General features: G+C 42.4%; 1 protein-coding gene across 1 annotated transcript; it reads left to right on the top strand.

The window, feature by feature from the left end:
* The first annotated feature begins 331 nt into the window (after positions 1-331).
* Positions 332-1,327, top strand: LOC143580147 (uncharacterized). Its single transcript, XM_077063253.1, has one exon. It carries the CDS (start codon positions 332-334, stop codon positions 1,325-1,327), a length of 996 nt encoding a protein of 331 aa, XP_076919368.1.
* The last annotated feature ends 19,434 nt before the right edge of the window (positions 1,328-20,761 follow it).

Here is a 20,761-nt window from a genome sequence, read left to right as displayed (position 1 = left end):
GAAACCGTAATTAAAAAGAGACCCATAATCCACCACAAGAAATATTGCTTGAATTACTTAAAAAGGGTTGGTGATGGTTTTGTAACATGTAAAGAGTAACACACTTGACTCGACCATACTTGGACTAAATATACCATATAGGAATCTTTTATATTGCATAAGACTAAAAAAAAAGAATTACAATGTGGCACATGTGGTAACTATGATGAAAAGGAAGGATACATTGGTTATTTAGTTACAAATTTAAGTGAAAGCTCAACCTCTTGGATACTCTATAAAAGACTTCTTGGATCATTTGCACTCCCAATACCATTATTTTTTCAGCAAAAACATGGATAAAGAACAAGAAGAGATGCAATTTATAGGCCTCTTTGACATCATCAAAGAAAGCTACAAAATCATCATCTCATGCAGAAAAATCTTTAGCCAAATTACCCTAACCCTTATCCTTCCTCTAGCCTTCATCTTCCAAGCATATCAAGAGATCTCAAATTATATGCTTGAAGAAATCGATCATACCGATACCGAAAAGTTTTTTGAACATCCTGGTACAAAAAGATACACCAATCTTTCTAACACGCTCTCATATGAGTGGATCAAGTTTTGGCTCTTCACGATAGCCTACTTCACTATCCTTTTCATCTTATCTCTTCTGTCAACAGCTGCAATCGTCTATACAATTGCTTCTGTTTACACTGGACGCGAGCTGACTTTCAAGAAAGTCATGAGCATCGTCCCAAAAGTTTGGCTAAGGCTAATGATCACTTTCACGTATATGCTTTCAGCTTTCATGGTTTACCTCATATTATATTTGTGCGTCCTGATTATTTCTTTGAAGGTTTTACATGGTAGCGCGTTTGTGGGCTTCCTTAACGTGTTCTTGGTCATATATGTGATGGGGTTTGTTTACATGACCGGGATTTGGCAACTAGCAAGCGTGGTCTCGGTCCTGGAGAGCGCAGATGGGATTACAGCAATGACCAAGAGCATGGGATTGATCAAGGGAAATCGTTGGGTTGCTATTTCGATTTCCTTTGTGTTGAATATGTCATTTGTATACATACAATTGTCATTCCAATCATTAGTTGTGGAAGAGGGCTTGTTGGAAGCATGGAAGAGATTCGGGTTTGGTGTGTTGTGTTTCCTACTGCTTTTGACATTGTTTCTTTTCGGGCTTGTGATCCAAACGATACTCTATCTCGTGTGCAAATCTTACCATCACGAAAACATCGATAAAGGGGATTTGTCTAATCATCTTGAAAGTTATCTCAGAGATTATGAACCGCTGATCGGGAAAGAAGTTCAACTAGAAGAATATCGTGTCTAAACTTATATTGTATTGTGATGTCTTTTTATTTTTAATATAGACATGGCGAACATATAGTTCAAAATGCATATTATCACCTTTTGTAAGTACAATAACAATTCTATGTTACTGAATATGTTAAATATAATATATTATTATTAAGTTTATTTAAATGATATTACAATTTTAATATTACTGTTATTTATATCTCCATTTGACCTTTGTTAAACTAGAAAAGTGACGTACAATAAACCAAGTTAATCTCTCCACAAAATAACCGTAATGGCTATTTATTGACAGCCTACTTGTTTTTAGATCATCAAATAGGGGGTGTAGACGAGCCGGGTCAAGTTCAAACTGACTAGGATCGAAATCAACTCATTTAACTTACAGAGAACTCAAGCTTAACTCATTTCGAGCTCTACTTCTAAAACTGAAGTTTGGCTCATGAATTTTTAGGTTCGAGCTTGTTTATGCTAGATTTATAAATTAATAAACTTACTTTTAGGATCGAGCTCGTTTAAGCTTGACTCGACTTGAGTTCTTTTGCGAACCAATTTCGAATAGCGCGCGAGCAACCTGGCTTACTAATTACACCCTTAAGTATCAGGGCCGTCTCCGAGAATTTAAATACCTCAGCCGAGCTGAAATGAAAAGGCCCATAAGCTCTAACGAGTAACGAAATAAAACGACCCGATGGCCCATTAGCTCAAATGGGTTATGGGTAAAAAAAGATTGGACCTAATATGATAATATCTAATAGAATAATTAAGATTTGTACCTATTTTATATAAAAAAAATAAAAAATATATCTTACTATGTATAATACACGAGACATACCAATGGGGTGGTGGTTCACTGACAAAGGCAAAACCTTTAAACATTTAGATTTAAGAATAGAAGATCTTGAATTCAAGTTTCATAGACAACAAGCATTAAAAAAGTTCACTTAAGAAAATAAACATGGGAAAATGACCTACTTTTTAAAGTAATTACAAGCTTTTTAATTAAAAAATATGCATATAAATAATTATAATCTCTCAAATTTTGCAACTTTTAAAAATTGTTATAATTTTGAACATTCATCTTTACTCATCTTTGAAGCTTCATCTTTACTCGTGTATTCCTTTTGATTTAGATGTAACAAACTTCCCACCGATGATTTTTCAACGACCGTAATTTTTTCATACGTTAATATATTTTTTTAAAAACTGCACCATAAAAATGAGCATTTTATTATCTTTAATTTAGGTATGGTATTGCTATAGTTTTTTTCAATTAAACAAATTAACATGTTATGTTTGGCATTCACAATTCGGTTTTAATGGTTTCTAAGTTAAAACATGAGCGAAACTGTTGGTTTTATTTTTTGTCATTGAAAACCAAAACTGAACCGTTGAAAATTTAAACTAAATCGTTACTAATGGTTTGATTTCACGCATTGAGCTTTAATAATAAGTTTACCGTCCGGTTTTATATGGCCTATTTTTGGTATAAACCATAAACCGAACTTTTGCTATGGTTTGAACATTCATAAACCAGCTAATCAAAAGTGGTGATTGGTTTAAACGTTTTCAATTTTTCAAACGAACTTTGAACATCCATAATTGTTACGTGATTAATAGGATTTTTGTTTCCCGCCGCATCGTGCAGGCACCCGTTTAGTAAAAATATATATAAAAAAAATTGTGCCTCCAAAAAATAAGTGCTCCGGCCGGTCGCCCAGGTTGCCCAACCCAAGAGCCGGCACTGCTAAGTATTGTCAATACGATGTTTTACTAGCCAGGGTTTCTCATTTTCTACATCAGTCGGTTTTAGTATTGTTTGCTCGATCGACATGTGATTAAATGTTATCATTTTTTTATTAAATTTAGAAACGAGTTATGTATATATAGGACATGTCCGGTACTTTTAGTCGCGGTTCTTTATTATGAGAAATTCAAATATTTAAACTCATTTAAACATAGTCTACTTTAGTTTATTTTGTTATGTCTAATATTCTAACTCCTTTTGTTACATGATCTGATTATCTGAAAATTTATTTGTTCATATATGTGTAAAGTGTTTACTTACACACACGCCAATTACCATAAACACGAATAAGCCTACTAATAGAGTAATGGTGTTTCGATTGGTGGAATTTTTAACTGGATATGATTGTTGTTGTATATATGAATAAAGCAATTATGAGTGTGTGGGATTAATTCCAGACCATAAGTTTAAAATCTAAAGGTAACGTAGCGAAAAGAATGGCTGGGATAGGTTTACATTAACAGCCATTTGTTACTTAAGTGTTATAATGGCATTTTTCCATTAATATAAATAAAGAAAGTTAAATAATAACGTCTCTTCTGAGAATTTTTAAATGCTTGAAAAAAAATGAGAGTTAAAGAATAAGTATGTGATTTGTTTAAGTTTGTGGAGACTAGCTAGATGTATTAAGTCATGATTAACTGACTTAATGTGTTAACGTTAAGTGATGGTTAAGACTTAGTGAAGAAACACTAAGTGACCCCGGGCAGATTATGGGTAATCTGGGGGCTAAGTAATGTTTCCCTCGAAGGTTAGGTCCAGCAGAGTAAGTTGTACTTCAGGGAACCTGCAAAACAGACACCGTGAGCTCGTCACTGAGAAGGGGGGGGGGTTCCTCCTTGTGACCACCCTCCGGCGTGAGAATCAGTCTATATTGCTCTTTAAATATAAAAGTATATGAATACTATTATAGCAATTATCAAGTAAGTTATACGAGATAGTAGATGATGAAATGATAATACCATTTGCTGTCTTTTATAGCCGAAGGTGGGTTTCCAAGGGGTTTAGCCGGCCCAACACGCTACCAACTGTAACCTATGCACGTGCCCTACCTGTGAGTGGTGGATAGGTAGCGGCTGACACAGAGCAGGCGTGCCGTGCACTCTTCGTCTTCTACCAACTGCAGGCTAGGCACGTGGTCTGGCAGGAGTTGGTGGGCAGGCGGCGGCTATTGGTCACAGTGCTGTGGCGTGCTGTCTGCCACGCTGCTGTCAGTGAGCTGTCGCATTCTTGGTCAGATCTTTTGTCTTTACCTCGTCAGGTATCACGCAAAAGATCCTCCATACGGACTGGCCCATTTTGGCGGGAGTTTTCCCCCTCCCGCCTTTGCTCATTCTTTCAGGTGACACTGAATATTTGTAAGTGTTAAGCCTTATGCGTGTAGCTATGCTGTGCGGGTAGCCTTCCCTGATGGCTTGTATCCGCAACTGCGGGAACAGGCGGGTTACTTTACCATTGGGAGGCTTTTCCCTGCGTATGCAGCTTGCATACTGCGCGTAGGCTTCTCTGAGCATGGTGGGTCCTGCGGGAGTAGATGGTCTTTGCGCAGACATCCCTGTTCAAGGTGAGTCATGCGGGACCAACTGAGCCCTGCTGGGACCTACCTCTTCAAGTCCCCCCAGTCCAATGTTCTTCTCACGAATGTCTAATAAAGTGAGGTGAACTTTTGGACTTAAGCAAAGGGTTTTGAAAAGGGGTTTTTGTAAGGTTTTCCATGGGGGTTCTTCCCGCGGAAGTCCTTGTCACTTGCAGAAATTCCCGAGTTTCCTGCTTGGTCTTTGGGTATGATGCGGGTAGGTCTGTAACCTCCTCGCAAGTCAGGAGCATTGGGTCTTAGTTGTGCGGATTCTCCCTGTGGTTCTGGTAGTTTTTGAACATAGTGATCAATTATGTTTAAACCACCAATTCCATCTTGGAGCCTCAAACAACGTAGTACTCGATGTTCCCGCTATGCGGGGATATTATTTCCGTTTTCACAAGCATTGCCCAGAAGATCCTTCCTGGTTTCAATTCTCAGCGGGTGCTAGGTATGTGAAGGGTTTTGCCTTTACACTGTACCTGCATCCGTCTTACGGTTACTTCCAAGGTATTCCTGGCGTCCATTCCCTGCGGGTGCTAGGTATGTGAAGGGTTTTGCCTTTACACTGTACCCGCACCCGTCTTATGGTTGGTTGCCAAATATTTTGGCTTCAATTCCCTGCGGGTGTTAGGTATGTGAAGGGTTTTGCCTTTACACTGTACCCACACCCGGCTTATGGTTACTTGTTTGCCAAGGTAAGGGGTATTTTCCCGCTTACTTTTTTGAACCTTAGTCTTCAAATTTTTAAATTTTGAAATTTGAAGAGTTGGTGGATGGATAACAACCCAATACCTCAAACGTCGTGCGACGGTTTCTTCTGACTGTGTCAGGACGTGCCAGAAGTTATGGCGACAAGACATTATGTGGTCATTCCAGTTGCTTTTTCAGGCGCGTGGGCACGGGATTTCGGGCGCGTAGCCGCGAAATCTCTGGCACACGTCCTTTTGACAGCTGTTGCCAGCTTGCCTTTGCCACGCGTCATAGTTTCATTGCACCTTTGATTTCTCTCTCTTCCGTATTAAATTCATCGCATTAATTGCGATTACTATATAAAGGGGGAGAGGGTTATTTGCAATTCACACTTTCCACTTTCATCTCTTCTTCTCCAGTAATTTCCGGCGAATTTCTCTTTTTCGGTAAAGCATTACTCTGAAATTTCTTCTTTCTTCCACCATGTCTTCTCACGATGCTGATGATCAGAAGACTGCTGGCGAATGCCAGTGTTCTCTTCCTGTCGAGCTGTACCAGTATATCGTCAGGAAGTTCATGCTCGAGTCTCTCGAGCCTGAGTTTCCTGAGCCCCACCATACTGTGTACGATGCCCCTAGTGGCAAGATCGGGGTTTATGCTGCATTCTTTGTCTACGGAAACCTTAGGTTTCCGTTGACAAAGTTTGTGTACCGTGTCCTGGAGAGGCACGGTGTGCACCTGACAGAGGTGCACCCCATGGCCATTGCCAAGGTCCGGCACTTTGAGTGGGTGTGCCGGATACTGGGCCTTGAGCCCCTCGTTGACCGTCTGATGACCTTCTACACTTGGAGGTGCATCCAGGGGTGGTACACTCTTACAACCCGTATCAAGGGTTTAAAGATTTGTACCACCGAGCGGAGTCTTCGCTCGTGGAGAAGAGAGTTCTTCTTCATATCCGCTCGCGCCATCCCCATCGCCATGAAGTTCAAGAATGGCCAGGCGCTTCCGAACCTTCCCGCCCTCAACTACGAGGAGGCGGAATGGTTCTCGAAGATATCCCGGGTCCAGTCCCCGGTTTTCCGTTTTCCGGAGTCGGCGATGGTGATGCTGGGGATGAGCCGGGTGTGGAAGGCGGCGAATGCGGATAAGGTTCCGATCGTCCGTGAATATGGTTCGAACTCTGTCCCTTATGGTACGTCTTGTTTCATTTTGCTGACTTCGATTTTTTTTAACTTTCTTGTTGATTTCAGAGGGGAACGATCTTCAGTCGCTCCTGAACCCGCGGGAGGAAGATGGTCCCGCGCGGATGGGTACTCGTGCTCTGGACGAGAACGAGTTGCCCATCTTAGAGCAGACCGCGGGTCGGTTCGTGGAGGTTTACCCGCCAGGCCAAGAGATCCTGAGCCACCGACGGCCAGGTAAGCCTATCTTCTACCCTGAACCTCTCAATGCTGTGCCTGCTGCTGGAGTTGACATTTCTTCTTCTGAGGAATCCGCAGAAGATCCTCCACTGGTGCGGAAGAAAAAGGCTGCCGTCGGGAAAGGCAAGGAGAAGGTGGCCTCTACGGCCGACCCGGTAGTCCTATCTGACTCGGAGTCAGATAGTGCAGAGGTGGCGGGGAAGCCCGGTGGTGAGGAGACCACCGCTCCGGAGGCTGTAGCTGTTACCTCCGGGGAGGCAGCGACGACGACGGTTACCGGTGTCAAGAGGCCGGCTCCATCGGGTTCGCCCCCGCTCGTCCGTACGTTCAAGCTCAAGAAACCCCGTAAGTACCCCCATAATTCTTGTCTAGATTTGTTGTTTCAAATAAATTTTTCTAACACTTTTGCTTGTGCAGGTGTGGATGTTGACGCATTCCAGGGTGGAGTTGGAGCAAGTATTCCCCCGCCGATGAGGGAAGGCTCGGTCAGCCTTCCCGAGGCGTCGACCCAGGCGTCTGCGCCTGCTTCCGTTGGTTCCAGCCTTCCTGAGGCTGTTCCAGCTGAGAAGGTGTCTCCGCCGGCCGTGAGTGCAATTTTTACAGCATCTTTCACGGAGCCGGCGGTTACTGTTGCTGAGGAGGCAACGCCAACAATGGCTACCACAGCGGCTGCCACTATACCTGCGCCACCGGCACCGACGGCCGGACCATCAGGTACGCGCCGGGCTTCCCGCCGATCTATGCCACCTTCCCGTCTGCCTGACCTGTTGGATGGATTTCCTTTAGGTTCAGGTGATGGGTTTGGCGGCTATCGGCCTGTTATTGACCCTACAGGTACGTAGGGTTCTTTTTCCTTTGTATATTTTTATCATCTTTTCCTAACTGCCTTTGTTTCTTTCGCAGTGTCGGATTCCAATGAAGTGTATGTTCCAAGATGGAACATACGCCGAGGAACAACCCTTCGCACCCCTGTGGAGTGCGTGGACTGGGCTCGCCACGCTGCTCCTCATGGTGCGTTGGGGGAAGCCATGGCTAGCTACCAAGAGGGTAGGCTAACCAATGAGCTTCGGGTTCTCCAGGCCCGGACGCAGCCCCGCGTCGAGCTGCTTTGTCGTGAAAACGACAAGTTAAAAGCAGCGCGCGCCAAAGATGTATCTGAAGCGCGGGCTCTTCGGGAGGAGAACCGGCAGTTGGCCGCTGCCGCAGCCGAGAAGGAGAAGGCATTCAAGGCCCTCGAGGTTGAAGTCCAGGCGCGACTCGAGGCCCGCTCCAAGGCTGCCCAAGCTGTGAATGAACAGCTTCGGCTGGCCAAGGAGACTGCGCGAAACTCAACTGAGAGGGCTGCCAAGGCTGAAGCTGTTGCTGAGCCACTTCGCGAAGAGAATGAGCAGCTTAAATGCAAATTAAAGGCTCTTCAGCATGCTCATGACGCCTTGGCAATGGAAGATGCCAAGAAGCTGCAAGAGATTCTTGACCAGAGGGGGGTGCTTGACCAAACCGAGCGGAAGCTTAAGGGCGTCGAAGAGGCTGCCGCAAAGGAAGTATTACTTGCCAATCTGAACCAAAGCGAAGCCGAACGCGCCCGTGACGAAGTGCAAGCTACCCTCCAATGGCTACTTCGAGAAGCGTTGCCTCAGGTATCCTCTTTTTTTTCTTCTCTTTCTACTTGTAATTAGAAAATGTTCTAACTTGTAATTTTCTTTTGTAGGTTGTGCGTCGGGTCCTTTCAGAGACCTCTTACGACGATGCAATGAGCGCAGCCCTCAACGCTTCTCATGAGGATGGGGAGAAGACTGGCTTCCTGCTTGGTCTAGGGTTTGCTGAGAGAGGCTTTCCGCCCTCCAACTTCCCTTTATTCAATGTTAATACTGCAGCTGCTTATGACCAAGCAGTGAACCAGTACGCTGCCTTCCCGCATCCGGTGGTGGAGAAGGTGAATGAAGCTGCTGCTGCTGATGATGGGCTAAACATCCTTAAGACTTTCCTTGGACAGCCGCGCTCTGACGGTGCTGGTCCAAGCGGAGGTGGTCCTGAAGCCTGATCCTGAAGATCCCTTCCCACTGCTAGGATAAACTTAGCTTTGTATAGATTTCTTTTAGGCGGGTAGTTACCCGACCACTGTTGTAATATATCATTGAAATATACGATTGTTATTCCTTTCATTGGATTCTTTGCTTTATAAACTTATGACTTGCATACTTAGTTTAAATTAGCAATTTTCCAAGTGTTTAGAATAAGTTAACCTGTGAACGTGGTTGATGATGGGTTAGAGTTTTGCTTCCTCCTTCGTGATTGTGCGGGTATAACCGTCACTTGCACTTGGTAGGATGGCTGAACTTTTGCCTTCATCTGACCGCGTGTAGGTTTTTCTTATCCTTTTTTAAGTGTTCATAAGTTAACCTTTTAACGTGGTAGATGGTAAGTTAAGTTTGGCTTCCTTGTTTGTGATTGTGCGGGTAAGACCGTCATTTGCACTTACAAGGATGGCTAAACTTTACCTACATCTGACCTGCGTGTAGGTTTTCCTTAGAACTTTTTTAACATTTTGGCGTTGTGTTTATGCGGGTATTGCCGCCTTCCACACGCAACTACTTCTTCCCGTAAGGGAAGTTCATAGGTTACAAGCTATCAATACATCATGAAAGGAGAATCATTTCCATTAGAAGTGGCTCTAGGCCTTTTCTTTACAAGTTGGAATTGATCTACATATAACATTTGCGTAATTGAGCTCCATTCCATGTTCTAGGGATGGGAGTGCCATCGAGCCTTTCGAGCCGGTATGCGCCCTTTCCCAGAACTTCTTTGATAACGTATGGCCCTTCCCAAATCGGGGCCAACTTTCCTGGGCGTTGTTGGTTCGAAGCCTCGTTGTTATGCAGTATGTAGTCTCCTTCATTGAAATTGCAGAGTTTTACCCGCGTGTTGTAGTATTTTTGCATTTGTCGTTTGTAGTTTTCTTCACGCACGGCGGCTAAGTCTCTGCGCTCTTCGGTTAGCATAAGGTCTAACCGTCTTTCCGCATCATTGTCTTCTGGTTGGATTAAGACCCTTGGTGAGGGTAAACCGATTTCGACTGGGATCATGGCTTCAGTGCCATAAGTGAGACTGAACGGGGTTTCTCCCGTACTGGTCTTCTTCAGCGTTCTGTTTGCCCAAAGGACGTGTGGAAGCTCGTCCACCCAACCGGATCTATGTTCCAAGAGTCTTCTCTTTATGCCTTCGACGATGCTCTTATTTGCTCTTTCCACCTCACCGTTACCTTGCGGGTGTGCCACTGAGGTAAAGGTGTGGGTGATTTGAAGTTCTTTCAGCCACTGCTGTAGCTTCTTGTCAGCAAAGTTGGTGCCATTATCGCTTACCAAATTCTGTGGAAGTCCAAAACGACAAATAATAAATTCACAAATGAATTTTTTGATATGCTTTGCGGTTGTTTGGGCTAAAGGTTTCGCTTCTATCCATTTGGTGAAGTAGTCAATGGCTACCACTAGGAACTGAACATTCCCAGCTGCTGTAGGAAATGGGCCTGTCACGTCAATGGCCCACTTCTGAAATGGCCACGAGGAAGTGACAGGAACAAGTTCATTTTTCGGGCGATGCGTGTTGGGTGCGTAAAGCTGGCAAGATCTGCATTTTCTGATGTATGCCAACGCGTCCATATGCATCCCCGGCCAGAAGTATCCCGCGTTGTTTAGCTTGGCTACCACAGCGCGGGGGCCTGCGTGTACTCCACAGATGCCTTCGTGAACCTCCCTTAGGAGGTAGTCAGCATCTTGGTTGTCCACGCATCTTAACAATGGGCCAAGAAAGTTACGTCTGTAAAGGGTGTCATTGACCAGCTGATAATTCAGTGCTTTACAGCGTAGTTTTCTTGCCTGTGACTTTGACTCTGGTAACGTTCCTGCTTCAAGGTATTTTATTATTGGGGTCATCCATGTTTCTGTACCGGTTTGGATGACACAAATTTCCTTGTGCGGGACTGATGGTGTTTCGAGGAGTTCAACGCGGATGTCCTTTCCCAAGTGGGTGAAGGCCAGTGATGCAAGCTTGCTTAACGCATCCGCAGATTTGTTTTCGCTGCGCTTGACGTGTATCACTTTACAATCATTAAAATCGCGCATGATGGCTTTGGCCTGGGCAAGGTACAGGGCCATTGTGTCGTTCACAGCCGTGTACGTCCCGTTTATTTGGTTTGCCACTAGCATGGAATCTACATGGGCTTCCAAATTTTTTACACCCATTTTACGCGCAATCCTCAATCCGGCCAGGAATGCTTCATATTCAGCTTCGTTATTCGTACTTGGAAAATCCAGCCGAATAGCATAAGTATATTCCTGGCCTGCTGGATTTGTCAATTTTAACCCTGCGCCTGAACCCTCGTTACTAGCTGCTCCATCAGTGTAGAGTCGCCAGACCTCATTGATTTCGTGTGCTGGGGAGGGTTGAACCTCCTGCTGGCACTCTTTCTCCCTTGAAGCGGGGACTTCTGCAATAAAATCAGCCAGGACCTGGCCTTTAATGGCTGGTCTCGGCTTGTATTGAATCGCATATTCTCCCAATTCAATTGCCCATTTGGCTAGACGTCCCGATAACTCGGGTTTGCCTAGAACATTTGAGAGTTTGAAGTTGGTGAGAATAGTGATTGGGTGACCCTGGAAATATCGTCTCAACCTGCGTGAAGCGTGTATAAGTGCCAAGACTAGTTTTTCCAGGGTAGAGTACCGGGTTTCCGCGTCTGCCAGCACGCGGCTAACATAATAGATTGGCATCTGGATGCCTTTTCGTTCTACAAGCAGGACTGCCCCGGTTGCTCTGTCTGTTGCGGAGAGGTATAGGATTAACTCCTCCCCCGCTTGTGGTGCTGTGAGTGTTGGGAGTTCGATCAGGCGTGATCGAATCTCCTGAAAAGCTGCTTCCGCTTCTGGTGTCCAGCGGAAGTGCGTCTTCTTTAAACAATTTCTTAGCGTTGACACAAAAGGGAACGACCTATCCGCATGGTTTGCCAAAAAGCGGTTAAGCGCGACTAGTCGTCCATTCAGTGTTTGAGCCTGTTTTATGGTGGTAGGTGATTCCATTTTGACAATGGCTTCGACCTTTTCAGGGTTCGCTCTGAAGCCATCTTTAGTAATAATGACTCCCAAGAACTTCCCTTCTTCCACCCCAAATGAACACTTGCTCGGGTTGAGCTTCATGTTTATCTTTCTGAGCGTGTTGAAAGTTTCGTCAATGTCTTTCAACATCGCCTCTGGCTCGGGGCTTTTGATGACCAAATCATCCATATAGACTTCCAAGTTTCTCCCAATTTGGGCGTGAAACTCTTTGTCCATTAGTCGTTGGTACGTGAACCCCGCGTTCTTAAGTCCGAATGGCATCATTTTATAACAAAATGTGCCATCGGGCGTCCGAAAGGCGGTTTTGTCCTGGTCATCTACAGCCATGTGGATTTGATGGTACCCCTTATACGCATCCAAGAAGCATTTAAGGCGAAATGGTGCCACCGAATCCACCTTGAGATCAATTTCTGGCAACGGATAACAATCTTTGGGGCATGCTTTATTCAAATCTTTGAAATCTATGCACATGCGCCATTGTTTGTTATTCTTCGGTACCATTACGGGATTTGCAACCCATGTTTGATATTTGCTAACGCGCACGATGCCCGCGTCAAGGAGTTCCTTGACTTGGGTTCTGCACGCGTTGGTTTGCTCGGGCCCCATTACTCTGCGCTTTTGTACGATCGGCGTAACGGCCGGATCGCATTTGAGCTTATGCTCTGCCTTACTCCGGGGTACACCAGTCATGTCGGCTGGTGTCCACGCAAAGATGTCTGCGTTTCGCTGCAGTAAGCGCTTGAGTAAGGTGCGTGTTGGATCAACAATTGTCGGGCCAATGGTAACGGCCTGATCGGGATATTTCCCATTGAATGCCCACTTTTCAGGTTCAGTGATGGTTTGTTTGGCCATCTTCGGTTTGGGTTTAGAGGAGACGGATGCGATGCATACCTGGGGAATGCCCGTGATCATCGCTACGCCTTCAGTTGTTGGCCATCCCATCATGCCGTGGACTGAGGATACCACGGCGTTGAATCTTGCCATCCCGTCTCTCTCGAATAGGATGTCATACGTATGATGTGGTTTTTTCATTACAACAAAATCCACATCCTCCGTGCGTGAATAATTCCCATCGGTGAGAGTGACGGGGAAAGATAGGGTGCCCAAGGGAGTGTTCATGCTGCCGTCAAACCCTTCCATTGAAGCGTAGACCGTCTCCAGGCGTTCCTTGTCTTCATCGTCTAGCTTGTCGAAGAACTGCCTGTACATCACTGTCGACGATGCGCCATTGTCAACGAGGGTGCGGGAGGTGATGTAGTGCCCCAGCTGGCTTTTAATGACAATGGGGCCTTCTTTGTTTGGGCCTCCCGGCACTCGCGGGAAGCGCACTTCTGCTTCCTTCCATGCGCATGGTTCGGTCATCGGTCTCTTTCTTCCTCTGACCTTACCATGGACCATGTTGATGCTGATGTCGACGGGCTTTCGTCCGTTACCCCTGTACCTGTTGTCGTTCCTTCCTCCCTTCTTGATAGATGCCACGAGGTGTGCGAGCCTCCCATCCTTGACGAATGTCTCGACGATGTCCCTCAAGGATGTGCACTCCTCAGTGCTATGGCCCTTTGTCCCATGGAAGTCACAAGACTTGCTTTGATCCGCATTGGGTTTCTGTCGGATCGCTGGGGCTTTTGGCCATGGCAGTTTTTCCGTGGCAAATATCTCCGTGACGCTCTTGGTGAGTGGCGTCCAACGGTTTTTCCGGTTCGAAGGGTGCGTGTTGTCCCTTCCGCCAACCAGAGGGCGAGAGCTTGAGGGGGTGTCAAAGTTTATCCTTGACTGCCAAATACCTTGCCGCCTCTTTTTGTTTAGCCGGGCGGTTCTCACATTGTTCTCCCTTGTCCTCTGTGTGTAGAGGTTTGTATTCTGGGGGAGATCTCTTCCCAGCTGTTTCTCCGTTTCGGCAAAGCGTTTGGCTGCCGTCATTATGGCATCCCATGTGGATGGCATGCCGTCTTTACCTGTCAGAGTGCAGATAAGTTCTGGGTACTCAGCGCCCTGAATGAAAGCGGCGCGAACGAGGTCTTCGCTGATGTTGCCCAGACTCAGCTTCTTGGAGTTGAAGCGGGTGATGAAGTCCAGTAAGGATTCATCCTCTTCTCTCACACAGTTGAGGATCGTCCACTGCTCCTCAGTGTGCTTCCTCTGTTGACTAAACTGTTGACTGAACTTGTTCTGGAAGTCTGCCCAGTCATAAATGTGGTGGACCGGTAAACGGTCGAACCATGCTCTGGCTGCTCCTACCAGAGTCATCTGGAACATGTAGCACCACGTGGGTTCCGTCCAGTTACTGACGGTTGCCCCCGCAATGAACCTGTTCAGATGGTCATCTGGGTCGGATAGGCCATCGTATGTGCCAATGTTGGACATTTGTTTGGCACTCCTCGGGGCGATTGCTTCTGCAATGTCCCTTGCAAATTTTGACCTTCCTGCGTTTGTGGCAGTAGGTCTAAAGGCCTTGGAGAAGTCACGCGGGCTTTTTTCCGTGACTGGTTGGAATGCTTCCCCAAAATTCCTTTTTGGCTGGGGATCCGTTTCCTTACGCTTCCCTTTCGCCCTATGGCGAGGGTTCGCGTCGGTGTCGGAGTCTTCCTTCTCGTCGTCTGAGTACTCGTACTCACTACTCATGTTGAGGTGCTGGCGAGTACTACCGAATTCCTCAGCTTGTTGGACTGAACGCAAGCGTTCGTCCAACTCAGCCTGAAATTCTCTTTGACGTGCCTCGGCCCATGCCTTCACTTGATCAAGTGTTTGGCGAGGGGCTCGAGTTCGTTTTTCCAGCTGGGCATCAGTGAATCCCAGTGGAATATTTACTCCACTTGCCCCTACATGAGTGACTGGGGTAGTGTTCGTAAAATGTACTTCACTTGCCCCAGCTTGGGTGGCTGGGGTAGTGTTTGTAAACATTGTGTTGCCGGTGTTTACCCCAGTGGCTGGGGTTGTGGTTACCGGAATTTCTCTAGTCATCTTGGAAGTTTTGAAAAACTGGAGAAAGATGTAGTTCTAGCTTTATGCACGGATGGCGCCAATGAAGAAACACTAAGTGACCCCGGGCAGATTATGGGTAATCTGGGGGCTAAGTAATGTTTCCCTCGAAGGTTAGGTCCAGCAGAGTAAGTTGTACTTCAGGGAACCTGCAAAACAGACACCGTGAGCTCGTCACTGAGAAGGGGGGGGGGGTTCCTCCTTGTGACCACCCTCCGGCGTGAGAATCAGTCTATATTGCTCTTTAAATATAAAAGTATATGAATACTATTATAGCAATTATCAAGTAAGTTATACGAGATAGTAGATGATGAAATGATAATACCATTTGCTGTCTTTTATAGCCGAAGGTGGGTTTCCAAGGGGTTTAGCCGGCCCAACACGCTACCAACTGTAACCTATGCACGTGCCCTACCTGTGAGTGGTGGATAGGTAGCGGCTGACACAGAGCAGGCGTGCCGTGCACTCTTCGTCTTCTACCAACTGCAGGCTAGGCACGTGGTCTGGCAGGAGTTGGTGGGCAGGCGGCGGCTATTGGTCACAGTGCTGTGGCGTGCTGTCTGCCACGCTGCTGTCAGTGAGCTGTCGCATTCTTGGTCAGATCTTTTGTCTTTACCTCGTCAGGTATCACGCAAAAGATCCTCCATACGGACTGGCCCATTTTGGCGGGAGTTTTCCCCCTCCCGCCTTTGCTCATTCTTTCAGGTGACACTGAATATTTGTAAGTGTTAAGCCTTATGCGTGTAGCTATGCTGTGCGGGTAGCCTTCCCTGATGGCTTGTATCCGCAACTGCGGGAACAGGCGGGTTACTTTACCATTGGGAGGCTTTTCCCTGCGTATGCAGCTTGCATACTGCGCGTAGGCTTCTCTGAGCATGGTGGGTCCTGCGGGAGTAGATGGTCTTTGCGCAGACATCCCTGTTCAAGGTGAGTCATGCGGGACCAACTGAGCCCTGCTGGGACCTACCTCTTCAGGTCTTGTGTTTGAAGTCATTTATTCTTTTTTTTTTCCTTTAAAAGTTTATATTTAGAAAAAAATTCTCCTTACTCTATGATTCACATGTATAAAGAAAGGGCGCCTTGAAACAATTTGTACTTCTATAACACAAATCACTCTGCGAGAATAAATATTTATTTGTGAGAAAGTAACACACAAACGTATTTAGTAAAGTCTCACATATAATGACGCTATTGATAGAGTCCAGGAATGATAGTATAGGTGAAAACATGGTAGAATTTATAATCCTTTCAGTTTGGGTAGCCGAATAAAAATACTGTCACCCACGCAGTGTTGCAAAAATCCAGACTAGTCACCGATTAATCCCCGATTAATCGCTAGTCCTCACTTTACTGATTAATTTCAGGCTAGTCGGCCAATTAATCGGTCAATGGTAAAATCCGGCCTATATCGGCGGTTTCCGGTCAAATCAGGCCAAAATTGGTGGCTTCCGGTAAGATTCCGACCAAAAACAACGTTTTTCGGTGAGATTCCGACCAAAATCAGCCGTTTTCCGCAGAAGATTTCAGCAAACCCCCCCGGTTCAAGCGAAATTCCAACCAAAATATGTTTGTGTATGTATAAAGCTGAAAACTATATATAAAAATGTGTGCTTGTATATATAAAACTGAAAATTATACATTAAATTCCGATCCGATTAATCCCGATTAATCGCTAGTCCTCACCCAACCGCACGACTAGCGACTAGTGATTTTTACAACACTTCACCCATGCGACAATGCTAATTATTATACTTTGTTATACTTTCACGTAAAAAAAACGTTTTTAGGCAGGGAGGTCTTAGTGGGAGAAGTCTTTCTATCCCCTTAGCCGGTGATTGAATCGGATCACATATATACAATCTAATATAACTTCAATGGCTTGCTATATAGGGTTGCACAAAGTCGTTTACAGTCCAAGATAAAGTATTATGTTGTTCACAAGAATGTTGAATGCAAATTACAAGATTACAAAGTAGATTCCTATTTCATGTAAATAAATTATTGGAAATGACAAAAGCATAGTCAAAGAGGAAACTCATGCCATAAAACAAAAGGAAACAATATAAGTAAAGTTGCATATAATGTACAAGTGTACAACACATACTCCATTAAAAACATCCTTAAAAATAGAAACCCATTTATCAACCATATGAATGGTCCCAATAAATATTGGTTGAATATACATTTAAAAAGAGTCGGTGATGGTTTTAAATCATGTAAGGAGTAACATATAAAACTTGCTTCTTACAATTTAATTAGAGCTTTATGTAATGGTCTTTGCATCCACAACACAAAAGTCATACGAATTAGAATTAAATAGTTTAATGAAGGAAAAAAAACAATATAAATATCTTTAGACTTAAGAACAAAAATATTTTTGGTAAATTATGCCACATACACGAGCAAGATGTCGATGTGGCAAACTTTCTCCTTTCTGAAAAGTTTAAAATACCATATTTACTGATTTTAATCTTTGATCATAAACTAGGTATTAGGTATTAAGACTCGTGCTTTGCGTTGGAAGCATTAACTCTTGCATCGTGTCACGTTAAACTAAAACGTGAAAAGAAAATTAAAAAAACAAAAAATATAGTCAATGACTTGTTAACCTATGCTTAGGTGACTTGCACCTTTTCACATGCAACGACAATCTAAATGAAATATACATCGAAGTGCTGATAAAAATAAACACGTCACAACAATATATATCCCGACTTTATAGGAAAATATATTCTAAATGTTTTAAGACAAAAACAAAATATACTGATCAAAATTAATTATTATAAAAAATGTCCTAACTTGGAACACTAACAGTGAACTACTATTTACACGTACATCTCCTAATTGTTAGTATTCATTTACAATATGTCTTCTTTTCAGATTAATACAATAACTTATATTGACTCTATAGCACATTTTCACTTGCTATTTTACTTTAGTCTATGAATCTTTTGTTAACCAATTTCATTATTTCAAATTGATTCTATAAAGTTGAGAATCACTATGCGTTAATCTTTAACAACAAAAGAGTGTCAATCGCTCGGATAATGGAAAAAATCAAAACCTTGCGGTTTTCTGGGCTAAAACAAGAGCAAAACTATATGATCTATAGAGTGGTTTCAATGGTGTAATTTAATTAATTTGGTAGCATAACTTATTTCGGTTTTTGTTTTTTCTTTTCTGATAAGTCATCAAAAATAAAGTTCATTCGATTAAAAAGAAGGAAGCTCAATGACAAAAGTATTCCTAGTTTCAACCTTCACTATTAATTTGGCGGTAGTAATACAAACAAAATCGAATATTCCTAAATATGGAAAAAGGTTGTTAAAATAATGTGATTGAATATTTGGTATTTAAAAAAAACAAATAGTTAATTTAATAGTTCTTTTTTATTTATTTTCCAAATGACGAAGATTTATTAAGAATAAAAAGATAAGACTAGCAAGAAGCATGACTTAAAAATAAAACCTAAAAGTACATTCGCAACATAATAAAACACCAATGATTCCAATATATAATGTCCACATTGGACCTTGGATCTATTTTTTATTCGTAAAAAACTCGGTGCCTTGATGCATGTCCTCCATAGTTTGTCTAATTCATGCTGCATCTTGGTTGTTCATAACGTTACCAATTATCGAGACCATGGAAGGGAGATCCAAAGTATCTTTAAGGATCGGAAATGAGGTATAGCCTACAATTCGCACCATTGTAGACTTTACACCATATGTTCTTCGCAAAATCACAATGAAGTAACACATTCATGCCTCTCTTTGCAAGAACCATAGAGAAGGCATACGATTGAGACCCTCCAATCAAACCATTAATTTAATAGTTAACAAATAAATATGTATATCATAATTAATTTGAATGTGGTTAGAAAATAGAAAATTAAAAGTGTCAAACTATATATATTTTTTATGATTTCAATTAGGTTATAATAGTAATCTCAAACATAAATACTTACACATGTAAATTATAACAGTTATAATGATAGGATAAGCAAGTGATTGCAATTCTAGTTTATATTGAAGGTTTCAGTTTTGAAATTCGTCTCACGTTTATCATTTTACCATATCATTTCTTGAATCAGGTTGGGATTGGCCTAACTTGTGAATTCACGTTCGATTTGATTTACGTGAAAATGAAAAACCGCATTAACAACGCCATATGTGTTATATATGACGTACATTATGTTTTAAAAATTAAGGTAAATTTATATAAAAGACACAATCTTGTTTTATTTTTTATACGTAATAATATTTAAAAAAAATATCACCTGTCATTTCATTTTATAACTTGATACTTATTTTTTTTAAATATAAGAAAAATTTATACAAAAATATGTTATAGAATAATTTCTTCTGTTTTTACCTTTAGAGTTCATAAGAAATAGCAAGATTACAAAGTATAATCCCATTAAATGAAAAGTATATACTATATTTCATTTTATTTCAATTACTATACTTCGTTATACTTCACACACACAAAAAAAATTGCTTTTTAAGCCGCATATATGACGAGAAGATCTTTTTCTTTTTCCTGATTTTACTTTACGAAAATAAGAATTTCATCTTTTATTTTGTTGATAAATAATAATTAATATAGAAAAGGGGACGAATCTTCAATTTGATGTGACTTTTGATTCTTTAGACAATTAGATCTAATTAGATCTTATGTCAACAAAGAAAACCACATTCGTCTAATTTTTACTTGGATTCCGATAAACTAATTAAATAAACTAATTACTTGTTTGCTCAAAATAATTGAACTGAATGTTTTAATTTTGATTCAAAGGAAAGAAAGTGTGGAGTTGAAATAACTCACTCAGAACGCTTTTTAAAGGATTACGTGGTACGATTAAATCGAATAAGCCCTTCTGGAATAAATACTTAGCCGCTTGTGAACCGTCGGGTACTGTTTTATTCAAAGTTTGTTCAATTACTCTTTTACCCGCAAAGGCAATGTAGGCATTGGGTTCAACAATAATGATATCCCCCAACATACCAAAACTAGCTGTCACCCCACTGGTAGTAGGAGATGTAAGAATTGGTACATAGAATAACTTTTTATTTGATTGATAATCATATATCGCTTAGAATAACTTAGTGGGATAAGTCTTTCCATCGCTTAGGATAGAGGAATGCTTTAACAAGTGCACAGGCATAAGTGGAGGGGCATGATTGAATCATATAACTTTGAAGAGCTGGCTTGCTATATATAGAGTTACACAAATACTGTTTACATTAGATAAACTTTCCCTTTTGTTCATAAGAATGTTGAATGCAAATTTTAAAAATAGAAACCCATTTACCAACCATGTGAATGGTCCCAAGAAATTATTGGTTGCATTACTTAAAAGGTTTGGTGATGATGGTTTTGTAAATTTGTATCATGCAAATAAATAGTAACATAGAAAATAAAACTTGCTTCTTATATATGCATATTATTATGAGATATGAACATACAATACACAGTCATATCCAAATTAAATAGTTTTTGGGAATATATAAAATGAAAAAATTAATATAAATAATTTTAGACTAAAGAGAAAATAGATTTTTGGTAAATATATGCCTCGCATACGAGCAAGATGTCGATGTGGCAAGATTTATTCCCTCCGAAAGTTATATAATATCTACTCATTTAAGGGGAGAAGACACTCGTGATTACTATACATGCATCGGCCAGTTTTGTACTGTCATCTCATTTTTACCCTCATTTACTCACAAACCATAAAATCATTGGGATTACCTACCCATAAGTACCCTAAAATCTTTTGCCATAATTTTAATTTGGCTGTTAGAAATTAAACAGAAAAACGACTTGGGTTTAATACGGTAATGATTTACCACATGAGTTTAAA

The sequence above is a fragment of the Bidens hawaiensis genome, unplaced genomic scaffold (genome assembly GCF_021521415.1).
Source record: "Bidens hawaiensis isolate Kalapana, Puna unplaced genomic scaffold, B.hawaiensis_p1.1 tig00030251_1, whole genome shotgun sequence".
Lineage (NCBI taxonomy): Eukaryota > Viridiplantae > Streptophyta > Magnoliopsida > Asterales > Asteraceae > Bidens > Bidens hawaiensis.
This window is presented reverse-complemented; position numbering and strand designations above follow the sequence as displayed.